At 40.1% G+C, this 19,678-nt stretch overlaps 1 protein-coding gene across 3 annotated transcripts in view; it reads left to right on the forward strand.

Annotated features, from left to right (window-relative positions):
• LHFPL3 (LHFPL tetraspan subfamily member 3) overlaps positions 1–19,678 on the forward strand; it is a 234,523-nt gene that overhangs the window by 139,858 nt on the left and 74,987 nt on the right. For all 3 annotated transcript variants that reach the window (XM_066182851.1, XM_066182849.1, XM_066182852.1), the window contains exon 2: positions 15,945–16,181. In XM_066182851.1, coding sequence (XP_066038948.1) covers positions 15,945–16,181 — 237 coding nt within the window. The remainder of the gene's footprint in view (positions 1–15,944; positions 16,182–19,678) is intronic.

Raw genomic sequence — 19,678 nt, forward strand, 5'->3', positions numbered from 1 at the left:
TTCCCTTTTTCAGACAAATATATAGGTAGATGTTGAACCTTGAATATAATCTTTCTGTCGTGTTGCAGACAATGTATAAGCTCCAGCCATTGTGTGCTGTGTGGAAAGAGGATTGGCAGAGAGGAAAAATATCCTGAGCAACAGATGGTAGGTGACGTGATAACTGTCTGAGCAGTGATAACCTTAATCTAATTAGTTTCCTAATCAAGATTAAGAAGACACCAAAGGCATGAGAGAACACTGTGAAGAAAGCTGTAATCAATAAAACAAAGAGAATGAAAAACATGCCAATGGTTAAGACACAGGAGTGGAGGGAAACCACAGGAAAAATTACCATATGTTGTGTCAATATGAAAACAAAGTAGTCAGACCTTGCATCAACCAGTATGCACAGAACAAGAAAGTGTGGGCTATATTACAGAATTACAAAACATTCTATAGACAACCAAGTGACTAGAAAGGGTCAGCAAGTTAAGGAAAAGTACTGAGAATACTTTTAAAAGTAAACAGGAATTTGATAAAAAAGAACAGTGGAAAACTTGACAAGAAAAATCAATTGTCAATAAACCTCAAATAACATTTTCTACCTCTGATGAAAATGCACTTTATTTTTGAAAGATTCTCAATGAAAACAGAGTTCTTACGGTTTTTCTCAGAAATGCTTTAGGGTTGTATTCAGTCTGTAGAGTTCACACTGATCAACCTGAATGTTTGAAATGTTTCCACTGACCTGCTGCACTCTATATTGGCAAAAAAAGTTTCAGATGCAATGTTTCACTCAATACTACCAAAAATGAGAAGGTACTTTGACCTGGTAAGAGGGAAGGCATTATAGCCCTGGAAGCCCTAGCTGGCAAGGATGTCGGGGCCACATATCTATATTGAGAAAAGCTGAAATCCAAGTAAGTGAAGCCATTATTGTGTCTTTCTGCACAAGGCTCCAAGTATGGCTTTGCACAGGATCTGGCAGAAAGTCTGCTCACTGTCAGATCAGTTTGGTTATATTCAATCAGAATAATTACTTTTCTGAGGTTTGTTTCTGTCTGGCCACAAAGGTTTTATTACAGAAATAATGGTTTGCTTAAGCAGAAAGACTTTTTTATTTGAACAGGTGAGATAAGGATAGTTATTTGCCCTGCTTCTCATAGCCCTCCTAGACAGAAGCAAGATACCCCCAAGCTGGTACAGGGACATCACAGGAGTCCCACAGGCACACAAGACAAAGCTCCAAAGAACCAGTCCTTAACTGTGCTTTTTCATACATTCAGTTTTGGGAACACAGAGGTTAACACATGAAAACATAATTCTTGAACATAAATTACTTCCACCAAATTCGTAGCAGCACCTTACTACCTAGGTCCCATGGTCACACTATTATTAGTACAATTCAGCATAGCACTTTCTTGCTAGAGAAAAATTAACCTAGCAATGAATCCAAATAAAAATAATTTGTTCTTATTTTCCAGTTTGCCACTGGGTAAGGTCAGCCCAGCCTCTCTGGTTAGTGAGGTAGCTCTTATGTATTTTATTTATCAGTATAAAATATATAGGATATACCAGCAGAATATATAGAGCATACCAACAGCTAAGGTTACTTAACACTGCTAGACGTCCATTTCTCTGGCCTCAGGTTGCTGCAAAGCTGTAAAGTCTCATCTTCACAGGGTTCTGCACAAATTACAGGTTGTCTCCGCAATTTTTATGTTTCTCTTGGGCTTAATGAGATGCAAATTGTGACATGGTATTTTGTCTTTAATACCAAATATACAGAGTCCATACATAATGGCTGCTGCTGTACAGGTTTTAAGAAAGTTTGATTTTACAGTCTCTGTATTTGATGCCTCTGGAGTTGCATGGTATCTTGTGCACTTCCCTTTGTATTTCTGGAGTCCCTGTGCTTCAGCTGGTCTAAGCATTCTATCCTCTCCTTTTCTTCATGCTTTGAACTTGGACTTTTGGACAGAATTAGAGAACCTGTTCTCGTCATGCCCATGTCTTCATCATCTTGATAAGGGTGTTTGTCAGAAGATTGTGCCTCCTCAAACTAAAGATTTTCATAGAAATTTTCATGAACTCTGAAGTAAATTTTGTATAATTCCAATACATTGGTCAAAATCTTTCAACCTCATCACTTTTTAGGACCACTTTCCAATGCAAATAGACCTGTGAGACTGAGAAATGAACGAATTCATGGGTGTCCTGGGTAAATAGAGGTAGGAGAGGTAGGAATGATGCTTTAAAGATTGCTAAATTACTGAAGCCAGTTGTGATTCTGATGGGATGAGTTTTTGAAGCTTATGTCTCATCTAGACATTTATTTTCAAAAACCAAATAATTTGAATTAAAAGATACTGGATTGTTTACAAGGCAGATGCTATACTTCTGTACATTTATTGAAATGCTCTAATACCTTTTATGCTGCCTTTCAATTGCTTGCAAGTGATAGAAGCACTTGCTGCCTGATGCATTCAGGAACATTTTGAGTAGATCGTGGAATTTTTTTTCTGATGCCTACCAGACTGAAACTAAAGCAGTTGCTTCAGGAAACAATTTTATTAGACACATTTTCAGCCATTATTTATTTATAGAAAAGGACATGGAGCTCCAGGACCTATGAACATTTTTGAAATCAGACAGAGTTATTGCAATCCCAGTTAAACTCTTCTTTCTCTGACCCCATCTCTGGATCCAGTTACGTTAGAATCCTCTTACTCCCTTTCAAAACAACTCATCTCCTGGCTCATTCTTCTAAACGAGCCAGTGGGCAGCATGCCCTTGAGGGGTTCCACAGGTCACCTAGCCAGCTCTCAAGCTTCATACACAACTTTGCAACTACCCACTCCGCTTTTCTGGCAGTCCATGTCAGTCCCAGTGGATTTTGTGACCTTGCCAGGTTTTTCCCTTTGCCTTGCGCTGCTGCTTTGCCTTGTGTTGTTCGAGTCCTTTCAACGTCCGACCATACATCATAATTTTTAAAGCAGAAATCACCAGCAGTAGTATATTAATAGGCATATTGCAGAAGTTTTAAGTGGAGGGAGATCTACTTTCTGTGACATCTGGGCATCAGCACTGAAAGTCAGCACTGTTGTATGCTGTGTTGGAAGTACTAAGAATTACTTTACCTCAGAGGTATTGCAGCACTAGAGTGCTACATGTCCTGGACTTCCAAAATGTTGAAAATGTATTACATATGGATATCATAAACCTAGTCAGGACCTGAAATTGCATGTGCATACACACAAGGATTTGCTGAATACTATACCGGTAAACTTTGCTGAGTAGTGCTAATCTTGGGGTTAATCAACAAGAATCAAAAATTACAGGCACAGAAATATACTTCTGTAGAAGTGAAATTCCAAAGTTAACCCTTCCAGTTAGGAACTGGGAGGAGTATCAGGATTACCAAAGCACCAAGGAAAGGGCTGTTGTGGTAGTACTGAACAAAGCTGGACACATTACTGATCAGACTGACTTCATAGCAAATATGAGATGTGTTTGCCAATAAAGAGATATTATAATAAGATATTTTAAAAATTCGTGTAGAATTCTTCCATATTTTTTCAAGTACCTCAAAATTTAACAAGTCTGCCATATCAAAAGCAATGTGTTTAGAAGGCTCAGCAATCTCACAGGCTTGGCCCTAGGTAAGAGTAGATCTCCCTCTATCAGGAAAAAGGCAAAAGACAAAAACATCTCCAGTGTTAGCAATCTCAGTCCCCAGGGCTCTCCCACCATGCAGGGCTCAGATGCACAGTGAGGAGGGCAAAGCCCCTGATACCTCTACGTCCGTTAGGTTCTATGAGACATCAGCTTCTGAAAGGCAGCAAAGCCTTGCTGCCAAATGCCAACTTGAATAAAGAAGCAATGCAGCTGAGTGGTCTCAAGGCCTTCTGTCCATTTCTCTTTTCTTCCAATGAAAACTACTAAGGGATCAGGAAGAGCTATAGCAGAGATAAGTGAAGAATAGCACATGACAAGCTGTGCAGGGATGAAGATGTATGCAGGTGCCTCAGGGGCATTGAAAGGAACAATACAAAATTCAATGCCTTTATCATCTCTTCAGAACTTGTCTTGCCTCTCTGCCAGCCCATTTGCAATATCAGCCAGCTGTGCTTGGGAAATCAGATTCAAATTATTGTAATGATTTTAGTTAAATCTTAGCATTCCAACTCAATATCAAGGTGACCTCCTTCCACTTCCACTTTTTTTTCAGGGGAGACAGCCCCATATCACTGCCTTCCAGTTCTGTGTCTCCTCCTCAAATTCCAGTCATCCCCTCAGCAGGCCTTTAGTTTTGCATTGCCCACTCCCCCTTGCCTGCAGTATAAAGGTGCTTCAAATCCTGACCCACTTTCTTCCTATCTCACAAACCACTCTGAAGTCCAAGGATGGGTGTCCTCACTCAGAGGAGATAGGGAGTTGAGTGGAGGCTAGCTCTGAGAAGGCTGCTGATTTTAAAGTGGGAACGAAGCCAGTCTGGAGGTAGATCTTCCCATACAGAACTAGTTGGAACCTTCTGGCAGAGTACATGGAAGGTTTCCCAGCCCTGGAAGGAACTGGTGAATCCTGATCAGATTTAATACTTGGATCATTTTTCCCAATAATCTTCTGCCCACTGTCTCAAAAAAGGCAAATACAGTTCCTGCATGTCAAGGAAAGCATAGCATTGGCTCAGCTGTAGGGCATTTTTTAGCAGAACATTAATGCTTTACAAAAGACAAGAGAACCAAGAGCCCCCCCCCTTCACCCCCCAGGCATACAATTGTTTCTTTTTGTCTTGCTCATGACAGAGTATTTATTTGTCCATCTTATAATCTTTCTACTTGACTTCAGTCACTCCTTCTCAAAAGTCACTTTTTCCTCTAAAGTACATGGAGAACACAAAGTTCCAAGGGAGGGCACAGGGTGTGACTGTGATGCCCACAGAGAGGGGTTGAATGCCTATAAATTGTTAATCTTAAAACACTTCTTATTTCAACATTAAATCATGTTTTCTGTCATGATGCATTATATTCTGGGAATCATTGTCATGCTTTGGTAGAGAATGTCACAGAGGCCATGAACCTGCATCTGGGCTTACAGAGGAGAAGTCTCACCAGTGGCTAATGATCTCAGCCACTGCCAAGCAATTTCTTGAATATTTCCATCAGCTTCTGCAGGAGGGATTTCTCCTGCTGGACAGTGACCAAGAGCAGGCGCAGGCATCTGCCTGGCAGCTGTTTGTACTGCAGGTGTTTCACTGCTCCCCATCAGTGTGCTGAGTCAGCATTCTGCACCAGCACCCCGAGAGCAGCCATACAGAGGGAGAAGTGGCTATGAAACTTTAAGAAAACTATATTCCCCACTCCCAGCATCATTTATTTCATTTTCTCTTGCAAGTGGTTTTACTGTGTGTGTTCCTCTCATGGCATGACAACAAAGTGGAGGTCAGATAGCAATTGGTTGAATTCTTGGTGGCAGTTTTGAATTCCCTGTCTCAGCTGTTGAGCAGTGACCTATGCAATTTCATGTACTGCATGGGTGAATTACCCTACTTTCCAATAATTCCTAATTATGGCTGTCAGACACCCTGAAGTGGTCATGTAAATGAAACTGTGAACACAGCCAGGGTGCCATGGCAGATGTTTCTCTGAAGCAGGAGTCTGTGGGGGCTGATTCCTTTTTGCAGTACTAATAACCTCCTATTGTTAGTGGCAGGTGACACCTAGCAGATGAGATGCAGACAGCCCCCTGCAGTCCAAGGTGGCAGTGGTGTGCTGGGAGCTGGCTAACAGTGTCAGGAAGCCTTGCTGGTTGTGAACTCCACAGTTATGCAGTGCAGGCTGAACTGGTTTCACAGAGTGTAACTGTAGGCGAGAAGTCAGCAAGGGCCTTTACTGACTACTGTACGGGGCAGGGTTTAGCCAGGTAGAGAGGTTTGCTAAATGTATGGTCAAAGGGAAATAAATCTGAAGCTTTTCCTCAAAATGTCCGTAATGCTTAAGCCTGGAGCTTGACTTCCGTGCTGCTCCTGCCCTGAGGCTCAGCCGAGTGCTCTTTGCACTGTCTGTGTGTCCAGCTCTGCAGCTATTGCACAGCTCATATGCTGAGAAAAGAGATGATCATGGGTTTCTGGTGTCTGAAGACACCTGATGCAAGACCTCTGAGTTCTTGCAGTTACTTTAAAGGCTCTAAGTAGTCAAACTTAGCCTCACAGAGAAACACATCCTAATAAATTTTTAATACACTGATCAAACTCTGTCTTTAATAACTATTTACAGCATACACTTGGACAACTTCAAACTTTTTTGGCATGACCACAGCTACTGAGTTTGTGCCAGAACCTATCCCCTGACAATTCAAAACTGCCTTCTTCTTTACAGCCTAAATGTATTCCTGGATGGTTTATATGCCTTTGTTCAGATGCCAAGACTGTCCTTTCAGTTAAATAGCTCTTCCCTCTCTCTGGGACCCATTCCCTTGTGTTGATACAGAGTAATCAAAAAATTCTTCAGTTTACTGTAAGGCATACAGATTTGTTTTGTAGGCAACACTACCACAGCTTTTTCAAGATTTTCACCTCCTTTTTTTGCAAATGAGTTCTTACTGGCTGTGAAGTTGTTCATTTTTAGAAAAAAAAAAGACTAAACCTGTTATTTATTATGGACATCACTATAGGTTTAGATGTAGAAATTTACTTTGTAAATTAATATATTTTGCTTCTTCATTCTGTTTCTACCTCTATAGCCTGCAGAATTTTACCATTTTTATCCTGAAAACAGTGGCTGATGCAGTCCCAGACTCCCTCTCTTGCCAGCATGTTTAGATTTGCTTGCATTTGCAGTAATTTCAGAAACAAGTTGGAGACATGGACTGCCCAAGTCTAAAACCAGGCTTCTGTAGATGCATGGTGTTTGCCAGGGAAGTCAGGTCAGCTTGGATGAGCATTGGCAGGAAAAAAAAAAAACACTTTATGTCTCTCTTCTTTCATTCTTTGCTATCGCATTTTAAAACTTTTCATAATGGAGGGGAATGACAAATTTGTACACAGACCATAGTGAGAGAGCCCAGCAGTGAGCTGCTTCTTTGCTTCTTACCCCCACTTATTTGGTTGGATTTTCATTTCAGTTTGATTTAAAGAACAATATTTTTGTTTTGTAGTTCCATCAGGCTCCTAATTCTTTGGTTGCTCTTCCCCCTAGGTTTCATTCTTTATTAATTTCAAAGACATTTATCTCTCAGCCTCCTCATAAGAACATAGGCCAGTAAAAGAACTACTAAATCTTCATATCTAGTCCCCTTATCATGAGCAGTTACAGGTTCATGCAATACCTTTCTTAAAATACCTCCTTATATCCTATAATAAGCTTGCTCTGGTTAAGTGGTCATTGAAAACACCGCTCTTCTAAAGCTTAGAAAGCACCCGCATTAGATGGGTCTAGTGTTTACATTACGCTTAAAAAACTCTCCCTAGTACTGCTAAAAGTCTTTTCCATTGGTTCACTTGATTGGTGTTTCATGGTTCCCCAAGAGACGATCAACATGCACATTTTCTCCATTGTTTGTCCCAATAGTCTTCTGCATTGGTAGTGCCTCCCATCAGTGGATTTCACTAGCAAAGCTCTACTCTTGCCAAAGCTGCTAACAAAAACACTAAATGATTGGCCCCCAGGCTGATCCCTGAGGAGCCCAATGTATCCTCACAACAGCTGGGGGCTTTTCTTTCAAGCAAAAAAATGACAGCTTCCCATGAACAAACTGCGTAAACACCTTAAATTCTCATGTTAACCTCTGCAGTTTCCAGTTAGTAAGTGTTTCTGTATGACACAGGATCAAATGCTTTCTGAAAAGTGTGTTACTTTATATTTCTTTCCATGTCTTTAGTTATTCTTTCCTTCAATAATTATTCAAAGAACTGGAATAAAATTGAATGGTGACTGGTTGCCCTAATTATTTTTCAGTTCTCAATTTTGTCTCTTTTTTCCCTAAAATTTAGGTAATACTTATGCTTTTCACCATTATTTCAACAATAAATTTGATTTTAAAAACCTTCCTAACATCTTTGCAGCTTAATGTGTTGGTTTACTTTCAGAAAGCTATCCTTTTGCCTTGCATTACCTAACCTTCAAAATGTATCTTTCTTTGCTAATCAGCTTTTTTTCCTGGAATTTCTGAGGTCTCAGCTCACATCTTTTTTTTTTTTTTTCCCAAGGTCTTTTGGGAAGATAGGTAATGAGGGCTGAATGAAACAGAGTTTGTTAGTCATCGATACGGAGCTGAAAGTATTCCTGGAATTTCATTTATCTCATCAAGATACTTCAGAAAATTTACATCTTTGTCCAAAAAATTTTGAAGGTTTGCCCCACAATTAGTATTAGAACTTCTTCAGTCTAGTTAACTTGATAGCAGTTTCTTTAGCCTTTTTTAAAGTTCGTCTATCTAAAATATGCATTAAAATCCAGGTTTAGAAACATTTTTATTCATATTCTCATTTTATTTAAATTGAATTGACTCATGGTCATTGAAAGTAAGGTTATTTTCAGCTCTCCCTTATTTTTACCAAAACTGTGTTTAAAATATCTCCACGATTTTGATCAGTAAGTTGTGGTGGAATGTCAGCTGTATATACCTCAAGAAATGTCTAGCCTATGTCCTTCATATTAACACCTATTCTCCAGTCTGCTGTAGCCTACACAGTACTTGTGTTGAATTTATTAATTAATTAGATCTAGTACATGTCAGTATGCCATAATATGTTTTGGCTGAAGAACAGGTGCTGTAAAGAGAAGTTAACATTAAATTACAAAGATGTAGCACTCCTCTGTGTCAGCACTTGAAATAAACACTTCCAGTGGTAAGGCTAGCATGTGAGAAAAGTGCTTTTTGGGTATGGCCACAGCATCAGACAACCTGCCTGCAGGAGAACTGACACCCAGGCCCCCAGCACAGGCGTCTGCCTTTGTTATCCTGTGATCTCTGGGCATGGACCCCGGCTGACACGCAGACCTCGTAACACACATCCTGTGGTAAAAAGACAGTTATAGAAAACTCTAGAGAGTTGTGACACCGTTCTCATGTTATTTTAGATACTTTAAAGAGAAAATGAGAAGAAAAAAAAAATCATTACATCTCAGGGCCTTTGGTCACCACAGGAGGTGATGCAGCATAAATGTAACTTTTGACATGCACCTTCCTGTGTGTTTCCAGCTGTTCCACCTCCCACACCTGATTCATGGTAAAGAAGTATTTTTATCTCTTGTTGTATATGATTTCAGTTTACCCACTCTTCATCAGTTATTCATCTACCTCGGCTACAGCTATTAGCAATTTGTTATCATGACATTTCTAAGGATTTTTTGCCCACATAGTGATTACGCCTGCATCCCTTAATAGTCCCCAGCTTCCATATTTTTTCTGGAGAAGTCACTATAAATACCTATTGCAAATAACCATGGCTGGAACACCAGAAGTTATGTTCTTCCACAAGGAGTTGTTGGGACCACCTTGTGGGTCACCTGCCACACACTTATAAAAATCTATTATGTTCTTACATTATCTTTATTCTCCAGCTAATATAGTTGTTGTACTAACTAAATTATTCATAGAACTACATTAATCTCAAAGTTTAATTATCATGGCTAATGATCAAAACTTGGAAGTTAAATGCTCCCAAGATGATACAACCCCACATAGAATTTCTGTTTCTAACAAATCAAAGAATTCTCTATCCAAACATGAATCCAGCACATGAAGTCTAAAACAGGTTCCCTTAGTGTAGTGAAATTTCTCTTACAGTTGGTTTAACTGAAGTAGATTGCACTATCATTACTATTCTTTTCTATTTATTTACAGTTTAACACATTTCTTCATATAACATTACTTCCTCAATTGTTTCCATCTTCCTGAACAATTCATGTTCTATAGTGCTCATCTTTAGTTGTAGCTGTCAGACACCCCTATTTCTGTTATATCCAGCTTCACATCTTGCAACAGCTGATCAAATTATTCCATTTTGCAGCCTAAGCATAATTAATGGGCATCAAAATGTCTGCTACCTGTCTACTCAGCCAGTCTCCTCCCCTGACCATAACACCTACCTCACTACCACTTTCCACAATATTATTTTATCTTTATTGTCCAGCCACTGAATGTTTGGTTCAAAAATGTTTCTTTCTCCCCTTTCCTAAAATCAGCATCTGAAATACACATATTTCTTTATATATGTATATATGTGCATTCTTATCAAATTTCTTATCAGAAAGTCCAAGCCCTAACAAGTCAAATGGCCATAATTGCATCATGTCTTTAATATTAATCACAGGAATGCAGTGGAAGAGTCTCCTACTTTTTCTCCCCCTTAGCACTATCTATAAATATTCTTAATCCTGTGGAGAGATTCAGGCTTGTCTATATTACCAAGTAAGATGATGTGAAATGAGAGAACAAGTAGATTAAAGTAGTTACTGCTGAAGCCTCTTGCAGCCCCATCACAGGGGGCTTTAGGGTTTTGCTTCAAATCAGAAATAGCTCTGCTTCCTGGACCCAATGCCCCAATTATACATATTGTTTGAAGTTTTTTGAAGGAATATTAACCCACAAACAATTTCTCCTTTATTTTTGGGAAGGAGGTTGCTGGGACCATCACATCAATGTCCTGGAGCAATTCCACAGGGCACCTCCCTCATTCCACATGGAAGCTCAGATCACCAAAGTCCAGAGAGGATTTTATCACTCCAGCTTTCTAAGAACACTGCCCTTGAATCTTAAATCTCATTATACTTTTGTCACTGACTGCCTCATATTCAACAGAAGTCATATGTTGCAGTCATAGCAGCCACCTATGAGCACCACCAGGAATTTTCGGTCTGCTCCTGCACAAATTAACATGCTGTGTCGTCTCCTTGGGGAGCCAGCTGGCACTCCTCTGAGGAGCCTTTTCAAAGGTGGACATTGTATCTGGCAGCCTCCAAACACAGGATGAAGTAAGAGATCATACGTGACATTTGTCTTTTTGTATCGCACAAGAGCTATTCCAGGTATTGTGGAAGCTCTTCATAGTTCAAGAGCTTTCTCTAAGGCATAGGTTTTTGGTGATGAGCTCCACACATGGAGCCAGAATTTTAAGGTCCCCACTTAATGTTGAAGAACTTCTGGAAATGAACTTCTAGGCTCCTCCAGAAATACGCTGATTATATGCAACAGAACTATTTCTGTGGATGGAATCAGTAAATGGAGAGAATAATGGCATTTGCTTCAGAACTGCACATTTCCTCCAAACCATGACATAAATATAAACACAGAGAAATATTGTCCCACTCAGAAATGCAGTCCACATCACTTGGATCAATCTCAGTTGGTGGGTGTGTAGCCTCTGTCTTCACTCAGGATTGTGTTTGATGCTGTGTCTTCAGCCACCTCCACTCAGCATTTCCTTCATTGCCAGCTAAAAACTCCTGAAAGACTAATCCTAATCACCAATGTGGATGACAAAAACTCTATTCAGTTCACTGGAGATTTAATGGGTCACTGTTTCTGTAAATGCCATTTATGGGGGGAGAAAAAAGGAAACAAAAAACCTTTTGCATTTTGGAACCACAGAGGTTTGAAGACTCTTGCATGTGTGGGCATGGAAAGAAAAGAGATGGTCAGCATAATTCCCATTCCATTTTTTTACTCCTTTATCAGGAAACTTGCCATCATCATACTCTACACGCAAGCAAATTTTGTCTATTGTCAGGAAAAGGATGAAGATGAGAGGGGAGTCCTGCCAGCGGGAATTTCTCAGCACTGGTTTCCTGCATAGCAGTCAGCTTTTTTTATAAATAGAATCTCATTTCATGCAATGATATAATATTAATTTGTCACCGTATTTGGCACAACCATAGGATTGTGAGCTACTTGTTTGCTAATTACCATTTGAGCTCATGCACAGAGCACAGGCTGTGATAATATTAGCTTGGTCAGAGTCACAAGTCTGTCAGTGCCAGCAACAATTCAGTGTCTGTTTCCAATCTCTGAAAGTGTTGTATCTGCATCCTTTCATCCCACGAGGTAAAAATCCTGGGCTCTCTCTCCGAGTATGAATAATTTGTCTTGTCACTCACAGCCCTAGAGGAAAACCATGTGACAGCTCCTGTTAGCTGTTCACATTAAAAAAAAAAAACAAAAAAAAACCAAAAAAAAAACCACAACTTTTCAAGAAGAAAAGCAAATATATGTCATGTTTAACTACTGTTAATTAATCATTTTTTAAAAGCTTGAAAAGCTTCACCAGACTCCAATCTGTAGGAGAAAGCAACTGTTTGTGTGGTGAGGCACTGGAAGGTTGCCCAGAAAACTTATAGATACCATCCCTGGAAATCTTTAAGGCTGGATTGGATGGGGCTCTGAGCAACATGGTGGGTGAACTAGATGGTCTTTAAAGTCCCTTCCAACACATTCACTTTGTCAGGAGAGGAAGAAATGGAGGAAACCCAGGGCCACCCTTACAAAGACAATAATCCTGCCAGGAGTGTCCTCAAGCAACCAAAGGAAAAACAATGTGGATATGATTTTTATAAGTTTTACAGTTGCCCAGATGGTTCTGAATGGTGTCAGTGACACTAGACAGTCGTTTATCAATTCCCCCCTGCTGCTTACCGTGAGGGCCCTTGGTCAGATACAGAGGTCCTAGGCTGGGCTGTCTGTCAGGAAGGTGGTGCTGATCTGATGTATCCAGATCACATATAGAAGGCTGTTTTCAACCAGTAGAGATCGAACTTTATTCTTACTTGGATCAAACAGTCTGTAGGAACAGATGATTGAAAGGATTTCATTTAGTCGGTGAACTTTTCAAATCCAAAACTTTCTGAATTCATTAGAACACTATTACTGCTTAGTAGTAAAACAGCAGCAGTTTTTGTTAAATTTCCATTTCAGTAACATTGCCATTACAGACAGTGGAAGTTAGACAAAGATATGGGACCCATGTTAGTGTTATAAAATCATCTCTTAGCAGTTTCACTGAAATTGCATAAAATTATTTCCATTTTACAAATTTGTATAAAACATGAAAGTAATGTCCTTTCAGAGAAAAGTCTTCTAATTCCCTGTAGCAGAATTTAAATGTAAAAATTTCTAGCAATGCAAAGTAGATCTGTAGGTGGATTTCATATCTGTCTTTTCAATCTTGTAGCTGATAAAAGTATCATTACCTGTTTATATTATTGAGCAAATCTGTATTCTTAAAGGCATTCGGTGCAAAATAGTCCCTTCACAAATAATGACTCAAGGCTGACTAATCTTACTTATGTTACCCTCTACAGGTAAGGTATAATTTCTGCTCCTTAAGATGTTGACTAAGTAGTCATCTAGTAGAAAGCATCTTAACTGTATGAGGAAAAGAGAAAATTATAATAATGCCTCTTTGATGTGTCTTTATGCAAAGGAATCTAGTCCAGACACCATTTATGTGTGTGTCTTATTACCAACAGAAGTCCAACTGCAACCAACAGAATGACTCCAGAAATTTAAACAACTATATCAAAGAATGCAGGAACAGAATTCAGAAAAGAGGAGTTAATTGGAAATATGAGGAACACAGCTGGGAAGCTGTACACTGAATTCCTGAGATAAGGGTCCATTTTTTTAATTACCTATGTGCGAAAGAACAAAGTTAAATTACTTTTAGGAAGTACTTAGACTATGTCTAATCTGCTGTGTAATAAAAAAAAAAGACAGAGATGTTGGTATTTGTTAATTATTCGTGCACAATTTGCAGAAAAATTCCACATCTATCGATCATTAACTGACCATTAAGCTTTCTCAAGTGTTGAAGATGATTAATAAAAGTAAACTGGCTTTGGTAGTTGCTGTTATACAGTAAATGAAACTTTGTCAACAGTTACCTGGGTAAATATGGACATTTTCATGAACACGAGAAGTTTGCAGATTTGCTAAATCATTTGAGTGGAGTTTCTTGCAAGTACGAGGGAAACTCTTAAGTGTAAGGGAAACTCCACTTTCTGGAAGCGTGTGTAACCAGCTTGAGAAAATAAATTATTATACTGGCTCTAAGGCCTTTGAAAGATCCTATGTAATTGTGCAAATGAGTTAAGGCAGGCAATATGTAATTTACAATTTGTCCAACCTGCATGTTCTGAGTAGATTGGTGATTATCTAATCACCCAGGCTTCTAAGCCTAATTGTCCTTGAAACTATTATAAGCTGTCATATTTTCACACAAATTAGCTGTTCAGGAGGAACTCAGCAAATGCCTTGGGTGCATCTTTTACCCCATATCAGATGTTTTCTGCAGACATGCTTTCAAGACATTGTCTACAGCAACTGTGTAGCTGTCTGAAGGAAACTACCCTTCCTGAACTCTCTTTACACATCCCTCTTCCAGTATTTCATCATATTGATCCAGTGTAAGTCTGTTTTTATTTTATGGGCATTAGAGGTATGCAAAATGATAATGCCTATGCTTGTCCAGAAGAGACAAGAAACCTCTCACAATGACAAGAAACCGGTCCCATGGTGACAGCAGCTGTTGGTTGCACAAGCTACTTGGTGTATAAACTGTCATTTCCAAACAGAGATCTGGCTCAACAAAAACTTGAAAGGTTGAAAGCCACACAACACATTCTTTCCAAATAGCACATTTAAAGGTTTAGGATCCATCGTGTCTCATCAGCCATAGTAAGATAGAAGGGCTAATGAGGGAAATGTGCCTGTTTCCAAGTCAGAAAAGGCCCTACAGGCAATTACTGAAACCATACAGATCTTCTGATTCTCTTAAATGCAATAAAAACTGAGGAATTAATCCATTCAACATAACCATTCTTTTCAGAATTTTCTTATCCTACTTTATTTTTGTATGCTATCCTGTCCTGCTGAAGGTGACGCTACCTGGCTTTAAGACAGGTGTTACCAGAAAAATTTGGAGATTCTTTACTATAGGTCAATTTATACAACACCAACCCTGTTGGCAACAAATAAGGTCCACCTGTCCCAAAGAATTTTGTATGAGGAGTTAGCAGAGCTCGTTGAGAAAGCTTTAAACTGGATTTGAAGGGGAATGGGGACATAGCCAGGCTTGACAGACATTATATGTGGGAAGGGGAGAACTATGGCAACCACCCCAGTAACAAAAGAAGGCTTAAGAGAGAGAATCTCAAAGCACAAGCAGCCAAAGATATAACCACAGGACAGGACTGGGGGATCCCTTTGCACCCCTGCTGGGATATTGACACAATCAAATATTTCCATAAAGTGCCTGTACAACAATGCTTGCAGTATGGAGAACAAACATGAGGAAGTGGAGGTCTGTGAGCAGTCACAGGGTTTTGATCTCATTGCAGTTACAGATGTGGTGGGATAGCTCCCATGACTGGAATGTCATTGTAAAGGGCTACACAGTGCTTAGGACAGACCAGGCAGGCGCTGGGGTAGAGCTGCCCTCTGTGAGGCAACCCTTGGAATGTATCAAGCTCTGTCTTTGGCTGGATAGTGACCAAGTCCAGTGTTTATGGGTTAGGATAAAAGGGCAGATGACCAGAAATTATAGATAATTCTTTTTTTTTCTTTTAAACTGGTTGTTTGCCTGATGACTTGACAGTAATCCAGTGTTACCTTTGAATATCCACGTTATTCACCATTTTCCCTGTTAGTTTTCTGTGGTCCTTTCATATTGCATTGAAAAAATTAGTCATGTGAGGAAAATGTGATTGTGCTGATGCAAAACCTGACCGGGGATTCAGGATGTAACAGCTTTTTAAGCAAGGTGTGCAATTGATGTTGCATCTTAGGTTTCTATATTAAATACTTAATCACAGCATGTAATTCTGTGACTTGTTTTTTTAGTAGCCTAGCTTTGGAGTTCAGGATGAAAAAGTCTCTTGTTTTAATGATAACTTTGTGGGTTCTCATCAAAATGAAAACTTGGTCTCATTATCCCATTGTTCTCCTTTTCTTTTTTCTCCAAGCTGCCTGTCTCGTCCTGGGTTGTATGATTTTTCCCGATGGCTGGGATTCAGATGAGGTAAAACGGATGTGTGGTGAAAAGACAGACAAGTACACGCTGGGGGCTTGTTCAGTCCGCTGGGCGTATATCCTGGCAATTATTGGAATCTTGGATGCCCTGATCCTCTCATTTCTGGCGTTTGTGCTTGGAAACAGACAAGACAGCTTGCTAGCAGAGGAGCTCAAGTTGGAAAACAAAGGTAGGACTGCTTTAGAAACACTATTGTTGGGTGGACTCAAGGGCAATTGCTTAAAAACGATATTCAGTATCAATATCATTTTATTTCATGATTAAAAGTTGGCATGCTGGCTTACTTCCTACATAGCTGGGTAAGAATAAATGCAAGGGGCAGAAGAAGTTTTGCACTTCAGCCTCCAAAAATCTAAAAAAACTCAATAGTGTTGTACTTTATGCACTATGCATGAATTATCCTTAGCTTTTAGAGCTGTAGATGGGATGTTATTGTGCTCCTCACTTGTACAGTATTTCATTAACATTTAATTTTCACTGTCTCCATCTTTTTCTGTACCCCATGCAAGATTTGTTCACTCAGTTCCTTTAGGATTTTGCAATGTAATATGAATGTCTGTAATATGGCATATGTGTTACCACAGTACACAGTAAGGGGACAGTGCTGGGGGCTCGCAATGAGCTGTGTAATGGGACTGTCCATACAGCAAGGAATTGGTGGACTAAGGATCAGAGCCTGGAATGAAGAATCATCCTAGTTCTTGCTTGAGTGTGTGACTTTGAGCTCAGGAGTCAGCTCATGGGAACCTAGGATGCTGTAGTAACTGAATACTCACACAGTGCTTTGGGGATAAAACTCATTTCTAGATTAAGTACATGAAACTGGCTTTGACCAGTAATTTGTCACACAGTTGCAGGAAGAGAGATGTTTTTTAGTAAGTGTGCACAGTTCTGGCTTATTTCTGCAGCCCCTTCCCCTGGTAGTCCTGCAGCATCCCAGCTGAGTATCTGATGTGATAGATACCACAGAGGGCATGTCCCTGCCTTATCTTTTTAATGGGCTTGTTGTCCCTGAATCTGTCTAATCCCTTCTAAACCTGCAGATACTGTCAGCTTCTCCAGCACTGCATGGCTGCAAGTTCCTGAAACTCACTACTGACTGCTAAAGAAGTACTTTCATTTATCTGTTTCAAATTGATCCCCTGCTAGTTTCACTGACTGTCCGCAAGAGCAGGATTCTGTGTTCAGCTCATCTACCACCTTTGTAATTTTGTGGGCTGCTTCTAATAATAGCAAAGATATCAGGAGCTTTTCACCACTAGATTGCTGTTTGGCAGCCTGTGTTGTGTGAAAATAGCTGGCCTCAGTCCTGCTCCAGAGGGACCATTATCTGTATACCTGACAGCACCAGTACAGTGGCCCCTGCTTGCTGGATTGCAGTCAGCACACTCAGCCCAAAGATAAATGGACTTGAAGATTGAATATCACATGTGATTCCACACCTGGGTGGAGCCTACTGATGTTGTGAGTTAGGGAAACTGTGTGCTGCTTGCAATTGCATGTCTGCATCTGTCCTGCAGGTAAAGGCTCCTTTCCTTCAAGGATTATCCCTGTGACCCTTTCCTGTAAGGATAATATTCATCTGCATTTGAAAATCAAAATACTTATCAGAAGGGCACTCACAGCTATGCCACAAGTGCTTTTGGCATCGCCACTGTGCCTGATTTGTCTACACCATATAGAGCTCATGTACCCAATAGCTACTTATATCAAAGAAATGCATCTGTTTTGGCACCTTATGAGCAAAAAACAGCTTCTGGAGCCTCATCACCTCTCACATTGCTGGCACAAACCCCTGCCAGAACATTTGGTCCTCAGCATGTCAGAAAAAATCATTCAGCAACTCAATTTCCTTGAATTAAACAAAGAAACATACCACACTATTGGCTTCAAAACAAACCAGAACTCAACAAAAAGGGGCCTAGCCCACTCTGCCCTTCACAATCAAGCCTAATGATCACCACTTTTAAAACTGTCTTCCAAATTAAATGAGAAAGAGTCAACTTGACTTCTATAAAGGACATTCTCTCCCCTCTTGTCACAAAAAGCTTCTGCTGAGCAACAACTGGGCAGTCGAAATCCCTCTGAGCTCCCCAGCCACCTTCATGTGTTGCCACCAGGCTCAGCTTCAGCCCCAAGGAGACCCAGCAGAACACGGCAGTGGCATCAGTCTGTGCCCCTGTGCACTGAACATGGATGAGTGCTTTGACATTTACCCCACAAACTACATCCCCTTGCCCCCTTTCAGATTAAGAGATAGGGGAGAACTACTCATCAGCATTAGTTCACCTGCAGAGTATCCATGCATCTCTTGGAAATGGTCAGCATGTGAAAACACTGCTACATGCAAATAGCACTAGCATGTCTCCCATACAAACAAAAAGATAAGAGTATGGATACAAACAATAAAACCCTCAGCTTTCCAAGCTGCTTCTACAATGTGAAGTCAAAGCCCTTAAAACAAGTAACCATGAGTATTAGATACTCTCTCATCCTTCTTCCCCCGCCTCATCTACATGAGATCTGCCTTCAGGCTTGTGCTGGCTTCTGCTTCTGGACTAGCAAGCATGGGTGAGGAATGCCCCTTTCTCAAGGAGGAACCCCTGTGCTGCTGCTGCCTTCCAAGGGACAAAACCTGTTTCTGGGTGGTCACGTCTGGGATCCCAGTGACTCCTTCCCCTTTGTGGTGGTGCTGGCCTGGGTGTCCCATAACCTGTGATAAGGAAAGGATTCCTTTAAGGGACAGTCTTGGCTTCATCATGGCTTTACAGGAGAATGTACCTAGAGAGCAATCAACGCTCTACCTGAGAGGAACCTCTATTTGCCATATCAGCTCATCCTCTGCTCCTGGAACTTTGTCCCACCCATGTGGGTGACATGATGCCTTAGCTCAACAATGGGTAAGACACAATAAATTAAGTATGAGAATCACAACAGTGCTCATTTATGTGGACAAAAACTTCAAGAGCAAGAAATTATTAGGCAATGATCAGACATTTGAGCAGTTGTTTTCTTAATCAGGTAATTTTGTCTGGAAGCTTTGATACAGATCAGCACCCACAGGTTCATCAATGAGAGTCTATGGTAGCTGAGCAAGTACCTGTTGCCACAGCTGTTTGCACATTGTTGGCCAGGAAACAGTTAAATGTAGATCAAACATAACAGGATGGCAAAAATGTGAGAAGATGACAGAAAAGGAAAAAGCTGTACTTCTCTGTAGTTTTCATTACCATGCTGAATTGTCCACCTGCTCTGTGCTTTTGATGCCTATGGTTCTGTATGTTTACATAGGATAATGAATGTTCGTAAATAAGGAATTTTACTGTTAAAATTATTCATGGCAGAAGATGGCTGTGGTTTAGCTATAAATGGAAGTTTCCTTTTTCGTTACATGATAAAAATAGTGCTTGCTCATTTCTTATTTGCTTAGGTGTGAGAGCAAACTTTCATGCAGCTTTCACATTCCAGAACTGTAACTCAAGTTTGGCAGAGTTTCTTCAGTTTATAGTCTCTTTAATGCAGTTTTCTAATATTACAAATTTTACACAATAATTCATAAGGTTTTTTTATTTTAAAAACTGTCATTTGAAAGAAAAAAAGAGATATTTATAAGAAGACTTTCGTGTTATCTTTATGCCATTAGCAAAGGAGGGGACAGAACAGTGT

Source organism: Chamaea fasciata, unplaced genomic scaffold (genome assembly GCF_029207755.1).
Source record: "Chamaea fasciata isolate MVZ Bird 193981 ecotype frontalis unplaced genomic scaffold, bChaFas1.0.hap1 SCAF_5, whole genome shotgun sequence".
In the NCBI taxonomy this organism is placed as follows: domain Eukaryota; kingdom Metazoa; phylum Chordata; class Aves; order Passeriformes; family Sylviidae; genus Chamaea; species Chamaea fasciata.